This window comes from Microcaecilia unicolor, chromosome 1 (genome assembly GCF_901765095.1).
Source record: "Microcaecilia unicolor chromosome 1, aMicUni1.1, whole genome shotgun sequence".
Lineage (NCBI taxonomy): Eukaryota > Metazoa > Chordata > Amphibia > Gymnophiona > Siphonopidae > Microcaecilia > Microcaecilia unicolor.
Genome location: NC_044031.1, coordinates 209,819,065 through 209,844,971, shown reverse-complemented (window position 1 = coordinate 209,844,971; position 25,907 = coordinate 209,819,065). Strand labels below are relative to the sequence as shown.

Sequence of the window (25,907 nt, the reverse complement as noted above, 5' to 3'; positions counted from 1 at the left end):
GGAGAATTTGTCATCACTCATTTACTAACACTTTAACCCTGGTCTGGTAGAATGCAATAACCTCAATTTAATCAGATCAAAATGGTTCAATATCTTGAATCTAGAATATTGGCAAGTCTATATTATGCACGCCTTACCCCCAAATTAACTAAAAACTTGATTGGGAAATAGTAATCCACAAGATATGCTTCTCACATTGATTTATTCTTGCCCAGGAGCATGTGCATTGCCAATTGGTCATGACCCCAAATGGATAACGTTCATCACAAAATCAGTGGAATGGAGTCACAGAAAGAGCCAAGCTCCCTCACTCCAGACCTCCAGTCTCATTTGCAACCATCAGGGCAGTCAGCAAGGAGCTTCTGATCCAGCATGCATTCACAGGCTTTGCCCCCTCCTCCTATAAAGGCTTAAAGACACCATTTCCTTGCTTTCACAAAGAAGTGAGAATAGGGGTGTGCAGAACTGCTATTTTATTTTCACTAATGTTGAGGTAGCACATGAACATGAATGTTAAAGCAAAAGTGCAACATGATCCCATTTTAAGTCAAGAATAGCTTTGAGTAAATAAGAATATCTTCATAGAATGGCAAAGTCATCACTGCAGTTAAATCGCCTGTTTAATTTATTCTTGGCCACAGGACACATGTGCTGACAATTTAGATACCTAAAGAAAGCCACGTCATTGCATTGCATTGTCTTTGTAATTATGGTCCAAGTTCAAATAAAAAGTATTGCCAGTTTGGGCTTATGTATGTACCAGTCATATGTTATTATTTGGATATTATCATTAATTTAAATCTTAATGATTAAGACTGTAGAATAGAGTGCCAATGCTTTGCTTTCCTTCTCACACTGAGTTCTCCATTTCCAGGGCTGTTTATAGAAATTGTTGGCATTTATGCAGACCATCCATAAGTTCTCTTCTGTACTTTCATGTAGAACAAACTACTTCAGCATCCTCTATTTTAACATCCGCATTCATTCTCAGGAACTCTTTGAAAATGGCTTTCATGGTGACAGGAATGGACATGTAACTTGAATCATAAAAAAAAAAGAAAAGAAAAGATGGGCATTCAGCAGCCTGACCTATCCATTATGATCAACTCCATTTACAAATCTTACAGAGGATGATTCTTCCATTTCTAACCCTGACTCCCTGAAGTGTTGACTTTCCTATTTAGATTCAGTGCATAACCCTCCTTCACTCCACTTCAAGACTTCAACATGTCTACACTAGCCCAGCCAGTTATTTAAAATAATAATGTTTAAGTGCTTTCATTAAAAATAAATACTATTGTGTTACTTATAACCGCAAGTAGATTCCAAGCAGGGTTAAGCACTTCTAAATGCAAAATAACACTCAAAATCGACTCGGGCAGTAAGAAGCTTACAAGCCTTGTCAGCTACCCTAACCTTTATTTACTTAAAAGGAGAATCTTTAAATATATTTTTATGTAAACAAAAACATATAAAGCTGCATTAATTATGAGCATCACCAAGACCCATGTTTCCTCAAACATGGAACAAAGTGTTGTCCAATGATTACACTATTAATGTAGATATCCTAATAGAGGCTGACCAAATTTGGGGTTTGGCACCAAACCTGGTTCAAAATTGGTATTCAGCCTTGTTTTGATTTTTGGCTTAAACCTAAACTTTGTGCTGTGTGCTGTAGCTCTCCCACAAATAGAAGAAGCCTCCTTCCTTCCTTCCCCCTCCCTCCAAACAGAAGCTGTCCCCCTTCTAGGCCTACCATTCAATCTCTGGTATTCTAGTGATTATTCAGAGCAAGAGTGATCCCCAGTTGCTTCTGCCCATGCGGGCTCTAATTCTCAAAATGGCTACTACAACCTCCAACAGGAATCTCACAAGACTACTGCTGGAGGTTGCTGCAGCCATTTTGACAGTGGAGCAGCATTGGCAGGAGTGACTTGGGATCACTCCTGCCCCAACTAGCCACAAGCAGTTGTATGTTAGACTGATGTGGGGGGGGGGGGGGAGAATGGAGAGAGGGAATGTGGACTGTTCCTGTTCAGGGCCAGTTCTTTTTGCTCTGCACTATGTACTAGGATAGGGGTTAACAAGTTACATGCATCCACTGTAGCTTTTGGAAAATGTTGGCCTTACTGCATGTAGCTATACAGAATGTTAACCCTAATTTCACTTATGTTTATGTGTATTAGAAATTTTATATACTGCCACTACTTAGACAAGTTCACAGCTGTTCACAAAATAAAATACAATAAAATTGAAACTGAAAAGAGCTCCATAAAATGTAGGACAGAAGCAATCATACTAGAAAAGACAACCATACAGCTCTACTGAATAGGCCACCAAAGACCAGCCACCCAAACTAAGAAGAGGGAAGTGGGATACCAAAAGCAAAAGAAAAAAAATGAGTTTTCAACTGAACCTTAAAGCAAGGAAAAGACAGTTCAGATCATAAGGCTGGGAAATTTAGGAGCAAGGAAATAGAATACAGTTTGACAAGTGGCCTCATGATGAGCTTGCTTCGGGGAAGGGAGAAACAAATGGTGTGAATCAATGGAACAAAGAGAATGGGAAGGGGTATAAAGGATAAGAGAGGAAAGGTAATCTGGAGAACCACAACGAAGAGTTTTTGTGAGAAAGACAGAGAATTTTAAACCAGGAACGGAATTTAATTGGGAGCCAGTGGAGCGATGACCAAAGAGGAGTGATAGAATCGAACCTATATGCTTTACAAAGAAAGTGAGTGGCAGCATTCTGAAGTGTCTGTAGGCAACAGAGTTGGGAGTGTGGAAAACCTGCATAAACTACATTAGTATAATCAAGAAGTGATACTATAAAAACATGCAAAAGAGTGTGTATGTTAGAAAACTCGACAAATTTAGAAACCGAACGAAGACGCCTCAGAGCAAAGAAGCCACATTGAAGAACAGAAAAAATCTGGGAATAAAAGGACAAAGGCTGAATCAAAAACACCACCAAGATATTTAAACGCGTCTTCAGTGGGAACAGGTGAATTAAAAAGTACTGGCATCAGTGTAGGAACAAAGAAAGGGCCTGAAAACCATTAAAAATCAACATTAATTTAGTTTGTTTTTTTTTATTTCCATGCTAACTTTTTAGTACTTTACTTTTGATATAATAAACTGATTAAATTTATTTATTGGAAATTATCTATTGGGATTTATTAATTGCCTTTATGAAGAGCCCCCCAAGCCAGGGGTTGGAGCTGTGTCATAGAACCTGTGGGATACCAACTTGAGAATCCAGTGTCAATTGTTTTTAAACTGTCCATTGATTTCCATTATTCTAGTTCCACAAAAGTCAATGGGAATACGAAAGTTTATTTCACTGTCAAGGATCTTACTTCAGCAGTAAGACAAAAACAAAGCTTAAGACAGCTTGAAGCATCAAAAAGTAAATCCACATGTAGCTAATTAGAATTTCTTTTCATGCTAATTGTGCCAAGATTAGTACTTTGGAAGTAATCATAGCACACACAAAATCATCAGTAAAGTAAACCACTGCACTGAGATTATCACAGTTCGTTACATGTGAGCCTTTGACATGTCAATTTATAAGCTGGTTCATAGGTTCCACAGTATTTTAAGTTTCAAAACCATGTTCTCTCCCTCTTTACCACTTTCCAAGGTTCAGCCAGACTTTTCCCCTCTCTATTCCTGCTCCCATTACTTCTTACCACAATAAAGTTTCTCTTTTGATGCTGTCAAACTGCTATATGCCTTGTTCCTTCCCTTCTAAATACACCAAGTAGACTTACTCTCGTGTCCTTTCATGTCCTGACTATACACTAAATGAGGAATACCTATTTATTTATTATTACATTTGTACCCCGCGCTTTCCCGCTCATAGCAGGTTCAATGCAGCTCACATAGTAATAGGGATTACAGAGTATTGATAGAGATAATATAAGTATGGCAGAATAATAAAAGAGGAGATAGGTAGGTGGAGATGGGCAAGGGAGAAGGGAGTAGAAGGTGTGAGCAGGGGTAGGTGAGCATAGGAGAAGGGTAGTGGAGGTGGGAGGGGGGATGGTACATGGGATACGTATAAGGGAATTTAGTAGCCAAGCATGAATCTCCCACACTGCCACAGCCTAATACTAGTTAGAAATTTCCTATCTTCTGCCAAACTTAGGCACCTGGGAAACTAGCATCCTCTGGAAGACATAAAGCAGTCATACAAATAACTACATACTAATACATACTAATTACTTACCACTCTATTACTCCAGTAATAAATTCATTGTTGCAGATAAAGGTAGGATCTGCAGGATTCACATAGAGATTGCATCTGATTTGTCTGGCATTCAACACGTCAACAGCAACTGAGCAGAAAGAATATGTATCAAAACAATATTCACACATACCTAGCAATATAGACTGTATGTTGGCCACATTTCAAATCATGAAGGCAGAGGGCGCATTATTGGAAAAAAATAATCATTGGAGCCATAATTCACATAACACAATTCAACAATTACAGGGCTAGTAGTTACTAACTAGAGAGAGTATTACAATACACAAGAACTGAGTCCCAGATTCTCGAATATCTTTCCAATAGACCCCCTTCTCTTCACCAGAACTCTCATATTTAGATATAAGACAAAATATATCATAAAAAGGGGGGGGAGAGACAAGATGTATTGTAAGCCACACTGAGCCCGCAAATAGGTGGGAAAATGTGGGATACAACTGCAATAAATAATAAAAATAATAATAACCAAGACATTCACAACAGGTTATTATTAAAGCGTTTCAGAGGGGTCAGGATTAGGGATGGGGGAGAAGTGAGAAAGGGAGGGACGATGGCTATCTACAGAGAGATTAAAAGATACAGAAATGAGCACCTGAGTAATGGTCCCAATTCTATTCCACACCACTTTAATAAAGGCTGTAAGTTATGCTCAAAAGTACCAATATCACTTTGACCAAACCAGCACAAATTCGATCCAGAAAAATAAAAGATTGTAGGACTGGTGCAAATAAAAGCCTGTTTATCTTTCCCCAAAATCATTTCCATTGTGGGACAGATAAGGAAAATTTAACTTCATCATACCATACACTGTAATGTCTCCACTCTGTGAAGGAGTTGAGCAAACATAAATGTATAGAATAAAAAAGCAGGCCTGCCAAATTCTAGGACATCAATAAACATTTTAAAAGCAGCATAGGGGTATGAACTTGCAAAAAAAGCATAATAATCTCTCAGACATGTAAGCCCTACTAAAACACTGAGTATGTACTACTGCATTTTTACACACATACAGAAATTTATTTTTTTTTTTGGGGGGGGGGGGGTTATAAATGCTTTTTCTGCACATAAAGCCTGTTCAGCACACAGAGAGGGGCTTTTATGCACAGCTCAGTGCAACAAATAGTATGAATATGCATTCATTAAGGGGTCCTTTTACTGAGGTGTGCTAACAGATTTAGAGCATACTAATAATTGGCACGTGCTAAATAATGCGCTCATAGGACTATAATGGGTGTTTTTGTCATTTAGTGCATGCTAATCATTAGTGTGCACTAAATCTGATAGCACACCTTAGTAAAAGTACCCTCAAGTCTTTAAAATCTTGTAGATGCAAATTTAATATCTGTTACCATCTTAACATGGTTAAAATCAATTTAGGCACACTAAAAACTAAACAGGAGAAATGAACTTAAACACACACATCTAATAGGCCGATGCTAAGAACCTAATGCCAGTATTAGAGTGCGCAGAATGTTCAGAGGACACTAACACTGGGGAAAAACATGCACACCAAAGATGGCCACAAGCAGCATTCAAATGTAGTCAGTCCTATGTAAATGAGGTCCTTAGCTATTCCCTCCCAATGCTCAGAAACAGCGCTCAAACCCAATCCTGCCCTTACTGTTGAAAACCTAATGCCAGCTCTGAGCTGGCGTTAGCATGTTTGAAGAGAGAATTTCTTCTGAAGTCTGTTGGTTTTGATAGTTGGAAGAGGAAGGAAAGGGAAATGGGACTTGATATACCACCTTCCTGTAGTATTTACAACTACATTTGAAGCGATTTACATAGCATATACAAGTACTTATTTGTACCTGGGGCAATGGAGGGTTAGGTGACTTGCCCAGGGTCACAAGAAGCTGCAGTGGGAATCGAACCCAGTTTCCCAGGATCAAAGTCCACTGCACTAACCACTAACCCGGGCATGCATATGTGCATTTGTGCCACCGCCTCCCTTTATTGCCACAAACATTTTAAGTTCCTCCAGAGCACACAGCTTTACATTTTCATCCTTTTTTGTGGAGTCTTATTGGTACAGAGAAGGTAATTGAGGGAGGATGAGGCTATAATAATTTAAAACTGATTTCTCTTACCATTATAGATTCTCATTAAGGCTATTTTAGTCTTCATTTGAGCAGTTTACAACAGCTGGGTGCTTCAGTCAACAGGGAGCCATTGGTCTGTGATTGCCTGTACTTGTGCACAAGACCTGTGTTTACAGTGAAACTCTTGTGCCATATGTCAGGCAGTTCCTCTCCCATACATACTATGTATATAATTTAAATAAAATTTACTTTCAGCATTTGCGCTATGGGATCGGCCTTGTTCATTCTAGAGCCTGATTTCTGAGCATCAGCCTATGAGAATTGAGAACATTTTCAAAAACTCCATAAAGAGTCCACATTTATGGTTGTGCACATGCCTAGTTTGAAGGCTTGGGGAGAACAGGGACAGATATGCAATTAAAATTCGTATTTTAAAAAATAAGCATTTTTTATGACAATCAGTGGAGTAGGGGGTCCACTAAACACCAGTGCTATTTATTTCTATTTTTGGAGGGTAGTGAAGAGGATCAAGGATCTAGGAGGGTCTGGCAGGGGCTTTTGGCTTTTCTGACACATTGCAACTGCTGCATAGGTGGCCTTTGGAACTTTCAGTGTATTTACTAAAATTTGATTACACATTGGATCTTTTTAAGCTCTGGGGCTCTGTTCCCTCTAAACTGAGCGGAAGTCCTCCAACTGCACTGCTGCCACTGGGAGGGTGGTGTTTCAATACTGTGTTCTCAATTGCTAGGGACAGGCAGGTTCTCTAGAGTCCTGCAGAGCTTGCCTGTCCCTCTGTATTGAAAATGTGGCAGTGAAACAGCACCACCCTCTGGCAGGTCTGTAGATGGAGGACTCCCCTCACCTTAGAGGGAACAGTAATCTGGGAGGCTACAGAAAGCTACCACAGACAGAAATATGCAGTTAACAAAAGATCTGTGCACACCGTTTCTGGGTACACGTTGCAGAAAGGGGTCCAGCACTGGTGTTCAGGTTCCTGCGATGTGCTCACCTTCAAAAAAAAAAAAAAGTTCTCTGCATCAGTTCTCTGCATCAGGGCAAAGCTGCTAATAACTTCATTACCAATCATTTTAATGTGCTGTGTGTTGATGTCTACTGCACAAGTTAACTTCAGTGATGAACCCTTTCTGCAAAGCAGTAATGCTTTTTAATGGCCGTATGCTAATAGGAGCATTAGCGCATGGCCACTAATAGAAAAAATAGGAAATCAGCCACTTTCCGGCTACGGTAACAATGACCTTACCATGTGGGCAAAACCCACATAAGAGCATGCTAAGGCTACTTTTTACCATAGTTTAGTAAAAAGACCCCTTTGTGCCCAGATTTTGGGCATATAATTTTTTTTAACACCCTTTAAAGAATTTCCCCCTTTACTCCTGAAACATACCAGTGGTTAAAGTGCTACCTGCAGGATCCTGAAATGAAATACAGAAGGAGGTGTCCAACTGGGGAATGATTTCAAAATGAACAATCTCAGCAGAATCTGCAAAAATATACAGTGAACTCACATTTTAAAAATGGATACATAACTAAACCAAACTATCAATTTTTACAAAAAACGTTTAGGACTATATCTGATTGCAAGTACAAAATAAATTTGATCCTAGGCATTCTCTTTTGTAGTTTGAAACAGCTGAGTTGCTTAAGTAAGGATAAAAATATCCCACAGAAATGTCTTCAAAATCAGTACACATATTGGTCACCCACAGTACTCAACTGATGACAGAAAAGGTTTTACAGCAATATGTAGTTTTGTGTTTTAGTGCAATCTACTGCACATATGGCGGGGAACGGGGGTGCAGTTAAGATGCAGTTTTTAAAAAGTCAGGCTTTTACCACACCTTAATATATATCATGGGAGTGGTAGCTCAGTATCATGGGTTAGTCACTGCATTATTCAGGGTATTTAAAGGGCTGACCACAGTAAAAGTGAGCCCCCCCCCCCTGATTTCCCCATCACAAACCCCCCTCCAATGTCAATCTCCCACTTGGAAGGCCACTCCCAATGAGCAAATGCCTCCTCACTCTCCCATAGCCCCTATCCCCTAGGCCTGCTTGCCATATTCCATGGTTTCTAGTGGGGTAGAGGCAGGAGCAATTCCCAGTTGCTGAGAAAACTGTCTCAAATCAGAATTTCAAAAATTGCAGCTTGGACATTTTATGGAAAAAAATGTCCATCCACCACTTTGTTCCACTTTTCAGCTGTTTTTCTTTTTTGAAAATGAGCGCCAATGTGTGTTAGGGCCAAGGACGTTGGATACAACAGGAGACGAAGTGAGCTTATCTTGTCCATTGTTTAAGCTGAAGCCAGTAGGTGGAGCTTGCCAGCAGTAGGCGAAGCTTACTGCTGTTTTAGTACACCCAAAACAATAGCAAATACTATTGAAAACAGTAGCAAAAGATTATTGGAAATAAGAGACTGCCTATGCATGGTCCATTTGTAACAGCATTAAAACTATTTCAGTTGGATAGGAAGTGCCTTAAAAGGTGGAGGACAAAACATTTTTTTTTAACTTATTGGACAGCTTTTTAATTTATTTGAAAACTTCCCATATGTAGATAGAAATATCATAAAATAATTGAAATATCATGAAATATGAAATTGAATATCACTAAAACAGCTTCAAAAATTACTGGCGGGGCTGGTGGTTGGGAGGCGGGGATAGTGCTGGCCAGACTTATATGGTCTGTGCCCTGAAGAGGTCAGGTACAAATAAAAAAAGTAGCACATATGAATTTATCTTGTTGGGCAGACTGGATGGACCGTGGTCTTTTTCTGCTGTCATCTACTATGTTACTGTAGCTGGTACAGAAACAGCAATTATAAATTCTGCATTTTGTGCTCATTTTTTTACACTGTTCTACACAATATAGATGGCCAAATTTCAGCGAGGATATCTTGTTTCCTGATGGGTTCATCTTAACTGTTATAATCCGCCTTGGGAAGCTTGGTGTTATAAAGATGATGGAATATATTGAAATTAAATTGAAGTAGAATTAAACTCTCCTTTCATTGGGGCACATGGAATCACATCTTCATCTGTTTTGTAGAAGTTTACCTTTCAAATACACAAATGAATTATTCTGTTTTGAACATGTTTCAGGAGCAAGTGGTTTTACAAGTCAAAATAAAAATAAGTATTTTGTTTAATGCATATTTGTTTTGTTTAAACATAACTAAATGGGCTATAAGCCCCTAATGCAGTCCAATGATTTTCTTATATTTTGTTCTTGTGATGACAAACTGTGCCAAAACTGAAAACTCTTATCTCTATCCGGTCGATAATTAAAAGGAGCTCATTGTGAACACTATCCATCCTAAAAGGTGGTTTTGTCTGTACATGAGGAATTGTGATATTGAATAAATAAGTGTAAGTTTGTATACCCAGTCATGCACAGGGGCGTAGCCAGACCTTGGTGGGAGGGGGGTCCAGAGTCCGAGGTGGGGGGTACAGTTTAGCCCGCCAATCCCCCCTGTTGCCGCTGACTCTCTCCCGTCGCCACCACGTACTTTTGCTGGCAGGGGTCCCGAACCCCCGCCAGCCTAAGTCTTCTTCAGGCACCTTCACTGATCTGTTTCTCAGTCCCGACGCCTGACGTCCTGTGTGCACATCCTGCACGGAGCTACATACAGGACGTCAAGAGTCAGGACTGACAGAAACAGATCAGCGAAGGCGCTGGAGATGACCGGCTGGTGGGGATTGGGGACCCACGCCAGCAAAGGTACCTGGCGGCGGAGGGGGACGGGTGGCAGCGGTGGCAGGAGAGGGATCGAAAGTGGTGGGGGAGGGTCAAAAGTAGAGGGGGCCAGTGCTAAATCTGTGGGGGCTCATGCCCCCGTGGCCCCACCTAGCTATGTCCCTGGTCATGCATCCAAAGTTTATATAATCCTTTCAAGAAATTCAGTTAATCATTTAACTTATTAGTGGAACATAACCACAGAGGCATGGTATGGTCGCATGTTCAATATGGTAATACTAGTGCCTAGCTAAGGAATAGGTTATTTTGAGTTGGTCTTTACCGGACCAAATTTCCTGACCTTGTGCCATCACTGTGCAGTGGTTAGGTAGTGTCTTAAAAGGTGGAAGATAGATAGAACACATTATCCCAAGCAAAGTCAGGTTCAATGTGGCTTACATTTGAAAATACAGTGAGACAGAATAATAGAATTCAGTTATATCTTGGGAGCAAATAGATGGATATGTCTGAAACATTTAACAAACTTGAGATTAGCATATATATCCAACTGGGCATTTAAAAGTTTGTCCTTTAATGATACCACATGTTCAGAAATCATAGCCATAAATATAGGCAGTTATTCAAAGATTATCACATGCACAGACATCTATCACATTGCAAAAGTAAACAACAACTTCTACAGAGTACATCCAAATTTTTATTTTTATTTTCTTATTGCCATCTTCCAAAATTCCAGACAGTAGGTGTATAGATCAGCAGGACCCAAAGCACTCCAAAACAAGTAAAGTCAGAAATGACACAGTTTATACCTAATTGTTCCACCACCCTTAGGATTCACCTTTGGGTTTAAAAAGCAAAATCATATGCATGTAAGGTCTGGATAAACAAATTAAAACAATCAAAGTTTAAAGCAAATGCCCATAATATGTGGTAGCAATAAGGAAGCAATGATGGAGTATTCACATAGCAGGCAGCCTGGGACAACAGATTTATTTTCCATTGAACATAATTAACTTTGTATGAACTTGGTGGCTAAGTGTGCTGAACTGGACAACACTGGCACATTTAGACCGACTCTGGACTTCTGCATGAAGGTAGCTCTGCCCTCATTACTCAATATCTGTCTTTTAGATAGTAGTAATAAAAATATCAAATGCATTTTTATAATACACCACTGCAAGCCACATAACAAAAGGAGCAAATTCCCACATGCCATCTTTTTATTTTGATGTAGGCACAGGAAAAAAATAAATAAATGCTCCCAGGTTTCAACCTAATTCATGTTAAATGTGGGATATAAATGTCATAAGTAAATAAATGGAAACTCAATGTTGAGCACCTGATTCTCATAACATGATGTCTATTTTACTGGCCCTTTACCAGGAGAAAAAAATCTCTGCACAAATAACACATGCTAGGGTGTCCCTATAACCAGCCATTCCAAATGACACATTGATTACGATTTATAACAATTTACTACTCTACCTATGAAAAGTTATTCCATTATTATACTTCCTCTGTGTACATCCATATACTGCCCAAGCTGGCATGTTTGAAAATACAAGCGAGATTAAATAAAAATGCTAACAACAATAAAGAACAACGAGAATGCAGTAGCTGCTAACAACAATAAAGAACAACGAGAATGCAGTAGCTCAGATTTGTTTGCTTTGTTTTGAGTGTACTGGGATGACTGCTGCTCAGGTTATTCTCTGTTTCCCCTTCCCTAAGTGGCTTCAACGTTTTGGCATCACTTCATCTCCTGTTTTATCCAATCTCCTTGGTTAGTGCCATAATGTACCTTAACTTCCTCCTTCTGACAATAACCCTAAAACCCTTTAAGAATCTAGATATGGGGGAGGGGGGAGGGGAGAAAAAGGAAGGAGGCTATAACACCTAAAATGAAATGCTTTCAGAAAGCAGCTGCTGAAAACAAGTCATCAGTTGCCAGGCCAAATATAGAAGAAATCAGAAATATGAGCCTTTAAAAAAATAACATAAGTCCTATGAAAATTGGGCTGCTGTATTTTCCCCCAAGTCAATCCAAAATTAAAATTTATAGTCAAACCCATAGAAAAATGGAAAGGTTCTGTTGCAGGAATGGATGCATGAATTTATGATACTTCAGGAGTCAGACAGCACACCAGAATGAGAGAGAAATCTTCTTTATTTGCCAGCAAACAAAGTAGAACATCAGCATTAAGTCTCTTCTTCTCTTTCTCAGCTCTCTGTGTCTTTGTGGCTTCTGTCTCAGCTGCTTCTCTTCTTATGCTGTCTTCTCCTTCTTCTGTCTGTTCCTTCTGTCCTTCTTTTGTCTGTTCCTTCTGCTCTCTTTCTTTTGTCTGTTCCTTCTGTCCTTCTGACGTATGCTGCTTCTGCTCCCACTTAAATACAGTTCTATCTAGCCTAGCCCCCTTACTCTCCAATTGGTTAAGGAATAGATTGATTACCTTGCCTCAACCAATCAGCTCTATACAAATATCAGTTACATAGGTTCCAGACATCCTAAACTGACCTGTGACCTGGGGCCTCTCAAACCAGACATTGTGGCTCCCATCTCTTACATGTTCTTATTATGATTGATTTCTCATCTATAGCTTAACCTGGGTTCACTTAGAGGATAATGGATATTCTTACATTTATTATTCTCATATTCCTAGTACTAACTGCTAACTAAACTCTGGCATTCATTAAAGGGGTCAAGGGCCAGTCTTACTTAATGGCATACATATCAGTTATTACTTTCAAGACCATTCCTACATTTTACCTATAATTAATCAAGGAGAAGAGAGCTGACTAGTCCTGACCTTTTTCACCTATCAGCTTATACATTGAACCAGCCAGAACTGCAGAATAACTTAAAACACATGTTGGCCTCTTCACTGCAGTCTAATCTTACTTAGAACGTCAGACAAAGAATGATACAGAATTTAAAAAGGTTTCCTACATATTAACTACACAGAATACATATTCTAAAATAAGCATAATCAAATTCCCTATAAAACAAATCTAAACATCAGGAATATCTACATATTAAGCACTTCTAAATAGTATTTCAGCCTATTCTTAAACTACAATATGTCATATGTCTGGCTCATGCCTGCTTGCAAAACTATTCAATATGCCTAATAGTATACAAATGTTGAGCTAGCCTTCATCATTCACAAGGGACAGAGTTTCATTTCTCACTGACCTTTCTAACCTTTAGCTCGGCAAGCTAGACATTGAAAATAATCTGAACCATCTGGCATTCCTTCACTTTAGTTGCAAGGTAAAAAATTGAACTTTTTAAACACCAGACTTTTAATATCATTTCTTTGTCCACTGCCTCAGTTCTATTCAACAATATAAATCTTGACAGAAGCAACGTACCGTCATTTATGCTGTCATCAGAGACACAACTGCTAATAAGGGTGCTATACGCTGCCTGATGGCGAAGAACCTCTAAAATGGCTGGGACATGATGTGGAAGTGTGAAAGGAATCCTGCTGACCAAAGCCCCCATCACAGTGGTTTCTTCTCCTGGCCCATAATTGATAAAGTAACAGTGCTTCTGACAGTCTGGAAGAGACTAACCCAGGGGGGAAAAAAAAGACCACAGTTATCTACAGAAAATAAAACACATTTTCTTCAAAACTATTACTCAAACTTTTTTTCTAGGAGATTGATAAAAAAAACCTCAATTCTGAATATAAATTTTATTTTAGCAAGATGCACGTTGGCAAATAATATTGACTAGCACTGCCCGTTAATCACAATTAACGCATTATTGATTGTGAATAAAAACATTAATCCTAATAATTAATTGTATGCTGCTTATCTTATAAATAAACAGTGGGTTTTCCCTAAGTCCATTTTAATAATGGCTTATGAACTTTTCTTTTAGGAAGCTATCCAAACCTTTTTTAAACCCCGCTAAGCTAACTGCTTTTACTACATTCTCTGGCAACGAATTCCAGAGTTATTACACATTGAGTGAAGAAATATTATTTCCGATTCATTTTAAATTTACTACTTTGCAGCTTCATTGCATGCCCCTTTGTCCTTGTATTTTTGGGAAGAATAAAGTAGTAATTCACGTCTACCCATTCCACTTTATAGACTTTTAACATGTCTCTCCTCAGCTGTCTCTTCTCCAAGCTGAAGAGCCCTAGCCACTTTAGCATTGCTTTCCTAGCTACCGCCACACACTGAGCAAAGGATTTCAACGCATCATCAAGATCCCTTTCCTGGTTGGTGATTACTAATGTGGAATCTTTCATTACGTAGTTACAGTTCAGTTTCCTCTTTCCCACATGCATTACTTTGCACTTGCTCACATTAAACGTCACCTGCAATTTGGATGCCCAATTCCCAGTCTCGTAAGATCCTCTTATAATTTTTCACAATCCTCTTGTGATTTAACAACTTTGAATAACTTTGTGTCATCAGAAAATTTAATTACCTCACTAATTATTCCCATATCTAGATCATTTATAAATATGTTAAAAAGCAGCAGCCCTAGCAGGGACCCCTGGGGAACCCCACTATCTACCCTTCTCCATTGAGAATACTGACCATTTAAACCCTACTCTCTGTTTTCCATCTTTTAACCATTTTTAATCCAAAATAGAACACGACCTCCTATTCCATGATTTTCCAATTTCCTCTGGAGTCTTTCATGAGATACTCTAATGCCCTTTGAAAATCCAGACACACAATATTGACAGGCTTACTTTCATCTACATGTTCATTCACCCCTTCAAAGAAATTTAGTAGATTGGTGAGGCAAGATTTCCCTTCACTAAATTGATGTTGGCATTGCCTCATTAATCCATGTTTTTGAATATGCTCGATAATTTTGTTCTTTATAATAGTCTCTGCCATTTTGCCCAGCATAGACATCAAGCTTATCGGTCTGTAATTTCCTGGATCACCTCTGAAACCTTTTTAAAAATTGGCATTACATTGGCCACTCTCCAATCTTCTGGTACATGCTTACATATTAGTAACAGTTCTGCAAGTTCATTTTTCAATTCTATCAATACTCTGGGATGTACACCATCTGGTCCTGTTGATTTGCTAATCTTCAATTTGTCAAATTGCCCCATTACATCTTCCAGGTTTATAGAGATTTGATTCTGTTTCTCTGACTTGTCAGCATTGAATACCATTTCTGGCACTGGTATCTCTCCCACATCTTCCTCGGTGAAGACCGAAGCAAAGAATTCATTTAAAATCTCTGCTATAACCTGGTCTTCCTTGAGTGCCCCTTTTATCCCTCGGTCATCTAGCGATGAAACCGATTCTTTTGCTAGTTTCTTGCTTTTAATATACCTAAAAAAAAGTTTTTACTATATGTTTTTGCCTCCAACTCAATCTTCTTTTCAAAGTCTCTCTTTGCCTTCCTTATCAGCACTTTGCATTTGATTTGCCATTTTTTATGTAGTTTCTTATTATTTTCAGTTGGATCCTTCTTCCATGTTCTGAAAGATTTTCTTGGCTCTAATAGCTTCCTTCACTTCACATTTTAACCATTCTGGCTGTTATTTGGTCTTCCTGCCTCCTTTTTTAATAGGCAGAATATATTTGGCCTGGGCTTCCAGGATTGTATTTTTGAACAGCATCCGCGCCTGATGTAAATTTTTCACCTTTTTGGCTTTTTTTTTTCCACCATTCTTCTCATTTTATTATAGTCTCCTTTATGAAGGTTAAATGCTAATATATTGGATTTCCAGTGTGTACTTACTCCAGAGCTTATATCAAATCTGATCATGAAAGATACCTTATTCCGAACCATGCGCTTTTGAATGACTGTCAGCCTTCCCCCCAGGTTCTAGTTTAAAAGTTGTTCTCTCTCCTTTTTAAATGCCGATGCCAGCAGCCTAGCCCCACCCTGGTTAAGGTGGAGCCCATCATTCTGGAATAGGCTCTCCCTTCCCTAGAATGTTGCCCAGTTCCTTACAAATCTAAAACCCTCCTCCCTGCATCATCGCCTCATCCACTCATCGAGACTCCAGAGCTCTGCCTGTCTCTTGAGCCCTGCACATGGAATGGGGAGCACTTCAGAAAATGCTACCATAGAGGTTCTGGATTTGAGCTTTCTACCTAAGAGCCTAAATTTGGCTACCTGAACCTCCCTCCCACATTTTCCTATATCATTGGTACCCACATGTACCAAGACAGCTGGCTCCTCCCCAACACTATCTAAAAGCCTATCTAGGTGACATGTGAGGTCCACCACCTTCGCACCAGGCAGGCAAGTGACCAAGCGATCCTCATGTCCACCATCCACATGCCTAATAATCGAATCACCAACTACAACAGCAGTCCTAACCCTTCCCTCCTGGCCAGAATCTCCTGAAGACACATCCTCAGTGTGAGACGATACTGCATCCCTAGGTGAAGTGTGCAGGGAGGAACATTTGTATAATTTACATATCAAACTATCAAGGGTTGACTGGAGCTTAAGTAATATCTCTAATGTATTAAAGCTCTGGAGAGAAAAATGAAAGAATAATGTAAATATATTGGTCACCTGTATATGGAAGTTTGTTGTCCTTTGCTTCATCAACTGGAGTCAAAGTAAAGTTTTGTTTGGTTCAATTTTTTAAATGGGCATGGACTAAGGTTATTTATAATGCATAAAGTCTGGTTTTGTGCTTGCAATCAGCCTGCTAGGTTGTACCTGAGCCTGGCCCTGGTCCTGAAAAAAGAAGTAAATTGTGTCCTTCTCACCATCCCAGGCTAGGCAACCGCCTGAATGCATATACAAAAGGGGGTTACACTTGAAAACTGCCAACAAGTGGAAAGACAGCACTCTGTTCCAATAAGGGATACTTGTTCACTGCAAATAGAAGCTTCCTGTGAAGTGGATGAATTAAGGTATGGATATATGCATCCTTGAGATTTAAAGAACATACTAGGTCATGCCCAAATAGAAGAATGGTCTTCTGGTGATTCACCTTGAACTTTTCCTGAATGAGTAACTTGTTCAGGTCTCACAGGTTCAAAACTGGCCTCATACCTCCGACTTCATGGAACTTAAATATATAAAGTAGAAACTTTGGCCGATGTGTCTAGTACAAGATAACACTACCTCCTCTAGCAGTTGGTCATCTTGAATGTTGCCCAATGTGGTGTTTCATACAAAACTATTTGGTGGGATTTGGAAAAAAAAAAAAAAAAAAAGATAATCTGTAGCCTAGGTCCTTTATTATTCAAGTCCAGAACAAATCCAGTGGCCATCACAGGTGTCATGGCGCCATACCTTGACAGCGTGCCTCTCACTTGTTCACACTTCCCCACGCCAAGATGCACATGCTTCCAGCTCATCGCAGTAGCTGTGACGCTGGGCCAGAAGTCTGACATCAAGACACTCAGCTCCCTTATCTTTGGCCCCATGTTTTCCTCAGGGCCTTGGCAACAGGTCTGTCGTGCTTGGTCTGCCTGGATTCCAACGCTGTTCTGTCGCTGCCTGCCTTGACCTGCCTGCATTCTGACGCTGTTCTGCCTGATGCCTGGATTCTGACGCTGTTCTACCCACTGCCTGGCTTCCTACACTGTTCTGCCTGCTGACTGCCCTGCCTGGCCTCAGACGCTGTTCTGCCCGCTAACTGCCCTGACCTACCTGGCTTCTGATGCTGTCTGTTCGCTGCCTGCCCTGACCACTGCCTGGATTCTGACACTGTTCTGCTCACTGCCTGCCTTCCGACACTGTCTGCTCGCTGCCTGCCCAGAACCCTCTCCGGGCCCTTCCCAAGTTCTGCTGGCTGCCCGAACCTGAGGGCTCAACTCTCAGGGAACGGTGATTGATCCAGGTGAAGCTTTCACTGGCTTGTCGGCTGCCATTTACCAGCTTTGGCGCCGGCACAAGGGCTCACTACAATCCAGCACCACTGGGTGCACGACAACAGGGTTCTTAATGATGTATCCAATACATCTTAAAGAGGATCTTAAAAGATTATTCAGTATTTTTCAGCCTCTAATATGTACTTCAGCAATTTTTCACTGTTTTCCTGCAGCAGGCCTACAGATAAATCCATCTTCTCTAAAAAGTACATATATTGCACTATGCAAGTCTGGTTGCTACAGTTATTGTAATTATCATGGTTCATTGAAAAGCCTTAATCCCCATAATCATCTTTTGATCTTTTCCAGGTAGTGTGAACTTTTTGAATTGAAATGCACTACCTCCTTTAATGAAGACCCAAGCACAGACCGGTGTGGTACCTGGACTTTGGCTACAGGGAATTTGTTTGACTTTATACGTCAAGTTCCATTTTCTTACTACCAGAGTGCAAAAAATGTATCCTGTTATACCATGTCCGAAGCTCTTGCAGCAACTAGTATACTGGCACTAATTCTCTTTTGGAGGGTCAAACTTAACAGCCCAAATAAGTTTGTTCTGGATTCAAGTTTCTCTTGCAGAGCACACATGTAATAAATGTACAAATTCTGGAATCACCTTAATAAAAGCAACCGCAAAAGTCCTGTTACACCAGACACTAGAATACATCTTCTGCTAGGAAAGAAAGTAATTCAGACTGTTCAAGATCCCTACACAGAAATTAAATTCTAGTAAAATAACTCATTTCTGTCACACAAATGGAATCTCACCAACAGAGCTGTGAACTGGCTTCAGATTTTGAGAATAGGTTGATTGAACCTTGGTTTTACCACATTGCATATAGTTCTAGTTCCCCTGTTGCATTCTCTGTGAAAGAAGATGCTTGAAGTCTATGCATACTTTACATGCAGCTGGGTAAACCCAAACCTTCTTTAGTAGAGCCTGTTGGCAATCATTTGCCCAAGTAAAAATTCATAAACTGAAAAGCCAACCTCCGCATGCAATGCAACACTAGATAAAGACAAAAATGTATTTCTTCCCATACTGTGCAACACACAGAGGGGCATTTTTGATAGGACATCCAAATCAGAATAGGGACACTATGTCAGAGTGTTCTAAACAGACATCCATCTCATGTGTGTAACCCTGTTTACCCCCTTAGTCAGGGCTGCCGGCTAAGCTCCCCGGGTCAAGTAGTCGGGACCAGGATTCACAAAACTTCAGATAAGCTGGACTCAAGCCAGAGCCAAAGAAAATCTCTAATAGGCTGAAGGGTATTTCCACTTTTATATAAATACCAGAAGTGTTACCGATACCTGTGTGTTTATATGTTTATGTGCATATTATAGAAGTCAGGTATTGGGTCCTCCTGATGAAGGAACGTTTCGAAATGCGGTCTCACATAAAACCATTTAAATGCGGTCACACATAGAGAACCTGGACAAGTTGAGAACTGGGATAAGTCATGAATAATATGCTGATTTAAAAGGCGTTTCATTGGGAGTTGTTCCTTGTTAGCCTGTCCCATGTCAGAAGATTCTGCCTGGAACTCAGCTCTAAAAATTATTTTGAGAGAGCGGACAGTGCAATTTAAAAGACTGCAGCTGAACTTGCTTCAATTCTTTGGATAATCACATTATCATATTGATGGTTATGAAGGTATTAAGAAGCAATAATGTCAATAGGCATTGTGGTTTATGTTGTATTTAAACTGCAATTGAAGTTTGCTGATATATGATAAGTGTGATACAAGTGTTTTATGTAGCGAGTGAGTTGAGAGCCAGGAGTGAAAGGCGTGTGATTGGGAGTTCTACAACAATAATAAAAAAAAGTTTAAAATAAGGATGACGTAAAAGAGTATTTTTGTATACAATGTTTGTACTCTATAACACGTATCACCTCAAGTAATAGAATAGTGTATTATTTCCATAACAGAAAAATAGTGATACCATGAGGGGCATAATCGAACAGGGCGCCCAAGTTTTCCTGAGGGCATCCTCGCAGGACGTCCCAACGAAGGGGCAGGGAAACCCGTATTATCAAAACAAGATGGGCGTCCATCTTTCGTTTCGATAATACGGTTGGAGACGCCCAAATCTCAACATTTAGATCAACCTTAGAGATGGTCATCCCCGGTTTTCAGCGATAATGGAAACCGAGGATGCCCATCTCAGAAACGACCAAATCCAAGCCATTTGGTCATGGGAGGAGCCAGCATTCATAGTGCACTGGTCCCCCTCACATGCCAGGACATCAACCAGGCACCCTAGGGGGCACTGCAGTGGACTTCAGAAAAAGCTCCCAGGTGCATGGCTCCCTTCCCTTGTGTGCTGAGCCCCCCAAAACCCACTCCCCACAACTGTACACCACTACCATAGCCCTTAGGGATGAAGGGGGCACCTAGATGTGGGTACAGTGGGTTTCTGGTGGGTTTTGGAGGGCTCACATTTACCACTACAAGTGTAACAGGTAGGGGGAGGATGGGCCTGGGTCCACCTGCCTGAAGTGCACTGCAGTACCCACTAAAACTGCTCCAGGGACCTGCATACTGCTGTCATGGAGCTGGGTATGACATTTGAGGCTGGCAAAAAATATTTTTAAAGATTTTTTTTTAGGATGGGAGGGGGTTAGTGACAACTGGGGGTGTAAGGGGGGGGTTAGTGACAACTGGGGGTGTAAGGGGAGGGTCATACCCGATTCCCTCTGGTGGTCATCTGGTCAGTTCGGACACCTTTTTGAGGCTTGGTCGTAAAAAAAAAAAAAAAAAGGACCAAGTAAAGTCACCCAAGTGTTTGTCAGGGATGCCCCGCTTTTTTCCATTATCAGCCGAGGACGGCCATGTGTTAAGCACGCCTCAGTCCCACCTTCACTATGCTTCCAACACGCCCCCATGAACTTTGGTCATCCCCGCGATGGAAAGCAGTTGAAGACGCCCAAAATCGGCTTTCGATTATGCCAATTTGGGCAACCCTGGGAGGACGACGCCCATCTTTCAATTTGTGTCGAAAGATGGGCACCCTTCTCTTTCGAAAATAAGCCTGCATGTGATCTCATAAGCCAGATGAGCAGCTCATGTTGAAGCAGATTGTGCCCATCTAATTTGGTAGAACATAGCCAACAGTTGAATTGTACTGCTTTGACCAGATAAGAAATGTAAACAGAATGGGGAAAAAATCCCAAAAGTGGCTTTTTTTCTTTTAAGGTAAAAAGAGCTGACTGGGACAGCTCTATGGCTAGGTGAACAATTCAGTTCATAATTTATTTATTTAAAATGAGTAGGAAATGTCTCTAGGACAGAAAATAAAGCAAAAAAAAAAAAGGAATACATTTTGCCTTGCTGAAACCGAGACTATTTTCTCAGGTAAAACTATAGAAAACTTCATAATATCTGAAAACATAGAATCAATTCTAGTGGGAACATACCGAGGTCTTAGACCAAGATAAACAGTATAATCTCTAGCGCAGACATATAGGTAGGATATCTTATGTTGCAAGGAATAAGACTACATAAGGCGCAGCATACAGTTGACATGATAACTGACATACAAATGAACAGCAGTATGTTCCAGCATATTCACAAATGCAGTTGACAAGATTAACAATTAGTAGACCTCAGGATACATACCTGAGAAAGAATAAAAAGGAGAGGCACTTAATATGAGCTGCCTTTCTTTCTTTTTTAACGCAAGGAGAGAGGGGCTTATAAATGTCCACATTTGCCTACTGTGGGTCATGCAGCTAGAAGATTAGAAAGAAAAACAAACACCAGCTGATAGAAACTAGATGGGAAAAACTGCAACAGAAATTTAAAGTAGCATAGAAACAATAGCAGCTATAAGCAAAAAGCTAGTCCTCCATATAGAGAGTCACAGAGAAGTATTAGCTGCTTAAAGAAAACAGAACAAGGGTTTCTGTCAGTAACTCATGTAGCTGAGGAGGAGAGAGAACCTGCTCTGAGGAATATAGCAGCCAGATACCTGTGTGTGTTAAAAAAGAACAAAAAAAAAAAAAAAAAGAGGCACTAATGCACTGAAATAAACCAGAACAGGATCGCAAAATGCAGGCTGACTTCAAAAGGAGATGTTAGTGATAGGGATGTCAGAGATCTCTGAGATACACCTCAGCTCTACAGAGCATCTGATTTAAAAAAAAAAAAAACCCACAGGAACTTATGCCAAAGGAGGCACTCTCAACTCCACTGAAACACAGCTGAGAAGTTGGTTCAGGTGAACAATCTAAATATGCACCCCCAACTCTGCTAAAAACTAGCTCAGGAGCACAAAACCCCAAAAGTTAAAGCTCAACTAAAACTAGTTATAAACCAGGTCAGGAGCGGGGCTGTTAGCTCCTCATCCATCCAAGTGGGAGACAGAGAAATATACTGAACATTCTATGCTGTATTATACCCATAACGGGCAAATCATTTGAGAACTATTTTCACTCTCTGTCTCCATCAGCTGGTAGATGGACACAACCCATTGGTCTGGACTGGTCTGATAGGATGCTAAGGAATAAAGAATTTAAACAAAGAGCAGTTCTTAAAAACTTATCCTGAGAGTGCAGTACCATTGGGCTAACCCTCTTGTGTTTCCAATTCATTCAGTTTATTAAAGAATGCCTAGCATTACAAAGCACACAAACTTAGAATTTGAGGAGAGCCCAGTGGCTCAGTAGTAGCATTGTAGCTGCAGTGCAAAGAACTCTCTGGTTCCATTCCCACTGGGTCTTCTGTACTGTAAATCAGCTAGGAATCCTGCAGTAATATTCAGAACCTCTGAACACTGGGCGGGGGGGGGGGGGGGGGGGGGGGAATCAGTCAATGAAAAGGAGCCACTCCGTATTCAGATTTAGAGCTCCAGAAGAGCTTTGGTGCATCAGTCCCAGCCTCAGAACTGTTGTTGCCATGATCAAACCAGAAATATTGTGAGTGTCTATAGAGTTGCAGTTGTTGTGAATGAAGACTCCCGATCTCAGCACTGATTCCAGTTAAGTGGGAAAACTGGAGGGGAAAGGAAATGCTAGGCAAATAAAGCCACACAATAATTACAGGAGAGCTTCTTGTTGAAAATGACTAGAAAGAAGAACTTGTGAAATACAGTGCAGAAAAGTCACTATTAGTGGGGTACATACCACAAAAAAATAATGTGATTTATTCATCATGATTTCATCCTCACAGTCCTTTTCCTTCAAAGTGACTCGTACAAGCAGTTCATAAAATGGAGCCATCTCCATGCCAACAACAGGAAGCCCTAAAACACAAGTTTCTTTTATTCTGAAGTTATGCATCCAAATTTGGATTTTGAACATTTTAATATAGACATGTCTGTGAAATTGAACATATATAAAGAGTAATATATAAAAGGTAACCTAGGATGGAAGTCCAAGTTTGCGATTTTGAGTTTATTTTATAAAGACACAAAGGTGTTCATGAGGCTCATTTTCAAAAGCACACAGACTTACAAAGTTACATACGGAAGAAGGTGGTTTTACCTTTGGGCTTGGTAGTCAAATTATTGCCATTAACAGTCATTTTAGGGTCCCACCCCCACACACACCTGTGTTCCCCCTGGGCTTTAAAATGGTTAGAACATAAGAAATGCCCTAGTGTGGCAGCCTAAGGATCCATCTAGCCTAGCATACCATTTCCAAAAGAGACTAATCCAGGTTCACACCTACCTAGAAGAGTCCCAAAAAGTAGCAAAATTTCATGTCACTTAATCTCAGATATAAGCTATCTTTCCCAGGTGTACCTTAGCAATGGTTTAAGCCTTTTCCTCCAGGAATTTTTCCAACCTTTTATAAACCCAGCTATATTAACTGCTTTTACCATTTGCTCCAGCAATGAGTTTCAGAGCATAACCATACGTTGCGTGAACAAATATTTTCTCCTATTTGTTTTAAACTGTGTTACATAGAATAATTTATTTTATCAGGAAAGGGGGAGGGACATATTTACAAAGGGCACATATTCGGAAGCTTTGTAAGGAACCCCCAAACCTCATTTTCCCCTACTCCAGATGGAACACTTTTATACCTCCATAGTGCAGTTTTTATGAGACCATATACCATTAGAAAAGCTCCTCCTGGCAAGCTACTTCTACAAAAAGCCTTATTGCCAATTTCCATAAATTCTTCCTTAGGGGTGGGAGAACACGCCGGTGGGCTTTCTGCCCTAGGTGAGAATTGGAAATCTAACAACAGCGGTCCTTAGAAGAATGGGAGTTGATTCACCAGAACTACAGAAGAGTGGCTATTTCAACACCCGATCAGGGCACACAATATAAATTGCTGTAATAGAGCCTATATAAATCCTATGAATCTAAGACAAATATATCCCCCCTTCAGAGATAGGTGTTGGAGGTAGTGTGGGGATGTTAGCTCATTTAAGCATATATGGTGGGATTGCCCCAAAATTGCAAGACTTATTTTGCCAAAAAGCTACTCAAGTGATGCTTCACTTCCATCTTAATCAGGACCCATTGCTCTTGGACAGGACTAGCCTACTTGGTTACATGTTATTCAGTCACTTTAGTGGAGTGGTGGAGACAATGTGGATTCTGGAGGGGGAGAGACTTTTGCTGCTCACCTGCAGAAGACAGCATAAATTGCAGTGAATTTGGGAGCCCTTTCTTAATTATTTTGAGAAAGAGGGCAGGGTATCAAGTCTGGGCTAGATGTTGGATTTTTTAAATTTTATTTGTTACATTTATACCCCGCATTTTCCCACCTTTTTGCAGGCTGAATGTGGCTTACAAAGTATCGTAAAGTCATTTGCCATTACAGTTGATAACAAATGAAAATTGTGTTGTAGACAAATGAGGTAGATGTGGTTCAGGCATCATGGGGTCAAGGAATGAGAATAGTAGATTGTCCAGTACGATCATTGATTATATTGTGTTGCCGGCTGTGGGGAGTTATGTTGGATTGGTGGGGTAGGCTTTTTTGAAGAGGTGGGTTTTTAATGATATCCTGAAGTTTAGATGGTCATGGATTGTTTTTATGGCATGCGGGAGTCCATTCCACAGTTGTGCGCTTATGTAGGAAAAGCTGGATGCATAAGTTGTTTTGTACTTTAGCCCTTTGCAGTTTGGGTAATGTAGGTTTAGGTAAGATCGTGCTGATCCGAATCTGTTTCTAGTTGGTAGGTCTATGAGGTCTGTCATGTAAACCTGGGACTACGCCGTAGATGATTTTAAGAACCAGAGTGCAGATTTTGAAGATGATCCGTTCTTCGATTGGGAGCCAGTGCAGCTTTTCTCGAAGGGGTTTAGCACTTTCGAATTGTGTTTTACCATATATCAGTCTGGCTGCTGTGTTTTGGGCAGTCTGAAGTTAGTGTTGTTCTTTGCATCCCGCATATATTCCGTTGCAGTAATCTGCATGGCTTAGGACCATTGACTGTATTAGTTTACAAAAGGTATCCCTCAGGAAGAAAGGTTTTATACGTTTGAGTTTCCACATTGAGTAGAACATTTTATTACAGTTTTTATTTGGCTCTCGAGAGTGAGGCTGCGGTCAAATTGTGACTGAGTATTTTTAGGCTGTCTGAAATAGGGAGTGTGTTTCCTGGGGTGTTAAAGGTTGCAGGTTTGTAGTTGTTATGTTGAGATGAGAGGATCAGGCAGTGTGTTTTTTCAGTGTTCAGTTTCAGTTGGAATGAGTTTGCCCAGGAGTCCATGATGTTTAGGCCATCGTTGAATTCATTGGTTATTTCAGTCAGGGCTTGTCTGAATGGAATATAGATTGTAACATCATCTGCATAGATGAATGGGTTAAGGCCTCGATTGTATACAGACTTTGCCAGTGGGATCATCATTATGTTGAAGAGTATTGGTGATAATGGTGGTCCTTGGTGTATTCCGCAGGCTGCTTTCCACAGTGGTGATATGTTTTGAATTTGATTGTACTTGGTATGCTCTGGTGGTTAGAAAGCCATTGATCCATTTAAGTACATTTCCAACAATCCCGAAGTGGCTAAGGAGTCTTAATAGTATTTTATGGTTTTACCATGTCGAATGCGCTCGACATGTCGAATTGAAGAAGTATGC

The 25,907-nt window shown here is 40.3% G+C and overlaps 1 protein-coding gene across 1 annotated transcript in view; it reads right to left on the bottom strand.

The window, feature by feature from the left end:
• Positions 1–506: 506 nt before the first annotated feature.
• The window catches only part of LOC115472877 (mediator of RNA polymerase II transcription subunit 1-like), a 128,355-nt gene continuing 102,954 nt past the window's right edge, over positions 507–25,907 (bottom strand). The window contains exons 14-18 of the mRNA XM_030207404.1: positions 22,990–23,108; positions 13,404–13,602; positions 7,720–7,815; positions 4,231–4,339; positions 507–1,037 (exon numbers count right to left, since the gene is read on the bottom strand). Coding sequence (XP_030063264.1) covers positions 935–1,037; positions 4,231–4,339; positions 7,720–7,815; positions 13,404–13,602; positions 22,990–23,108 — 626 coding nt within the window. The 3' untranslated portion in view covers positions 507–934. The remainder of the gene's footprint in view (positions 1,038–4,230; positions 4,340–7,719; positions 7,816–13,403; positions 13,603–22,989; positions 23,109–25,907) is intronic.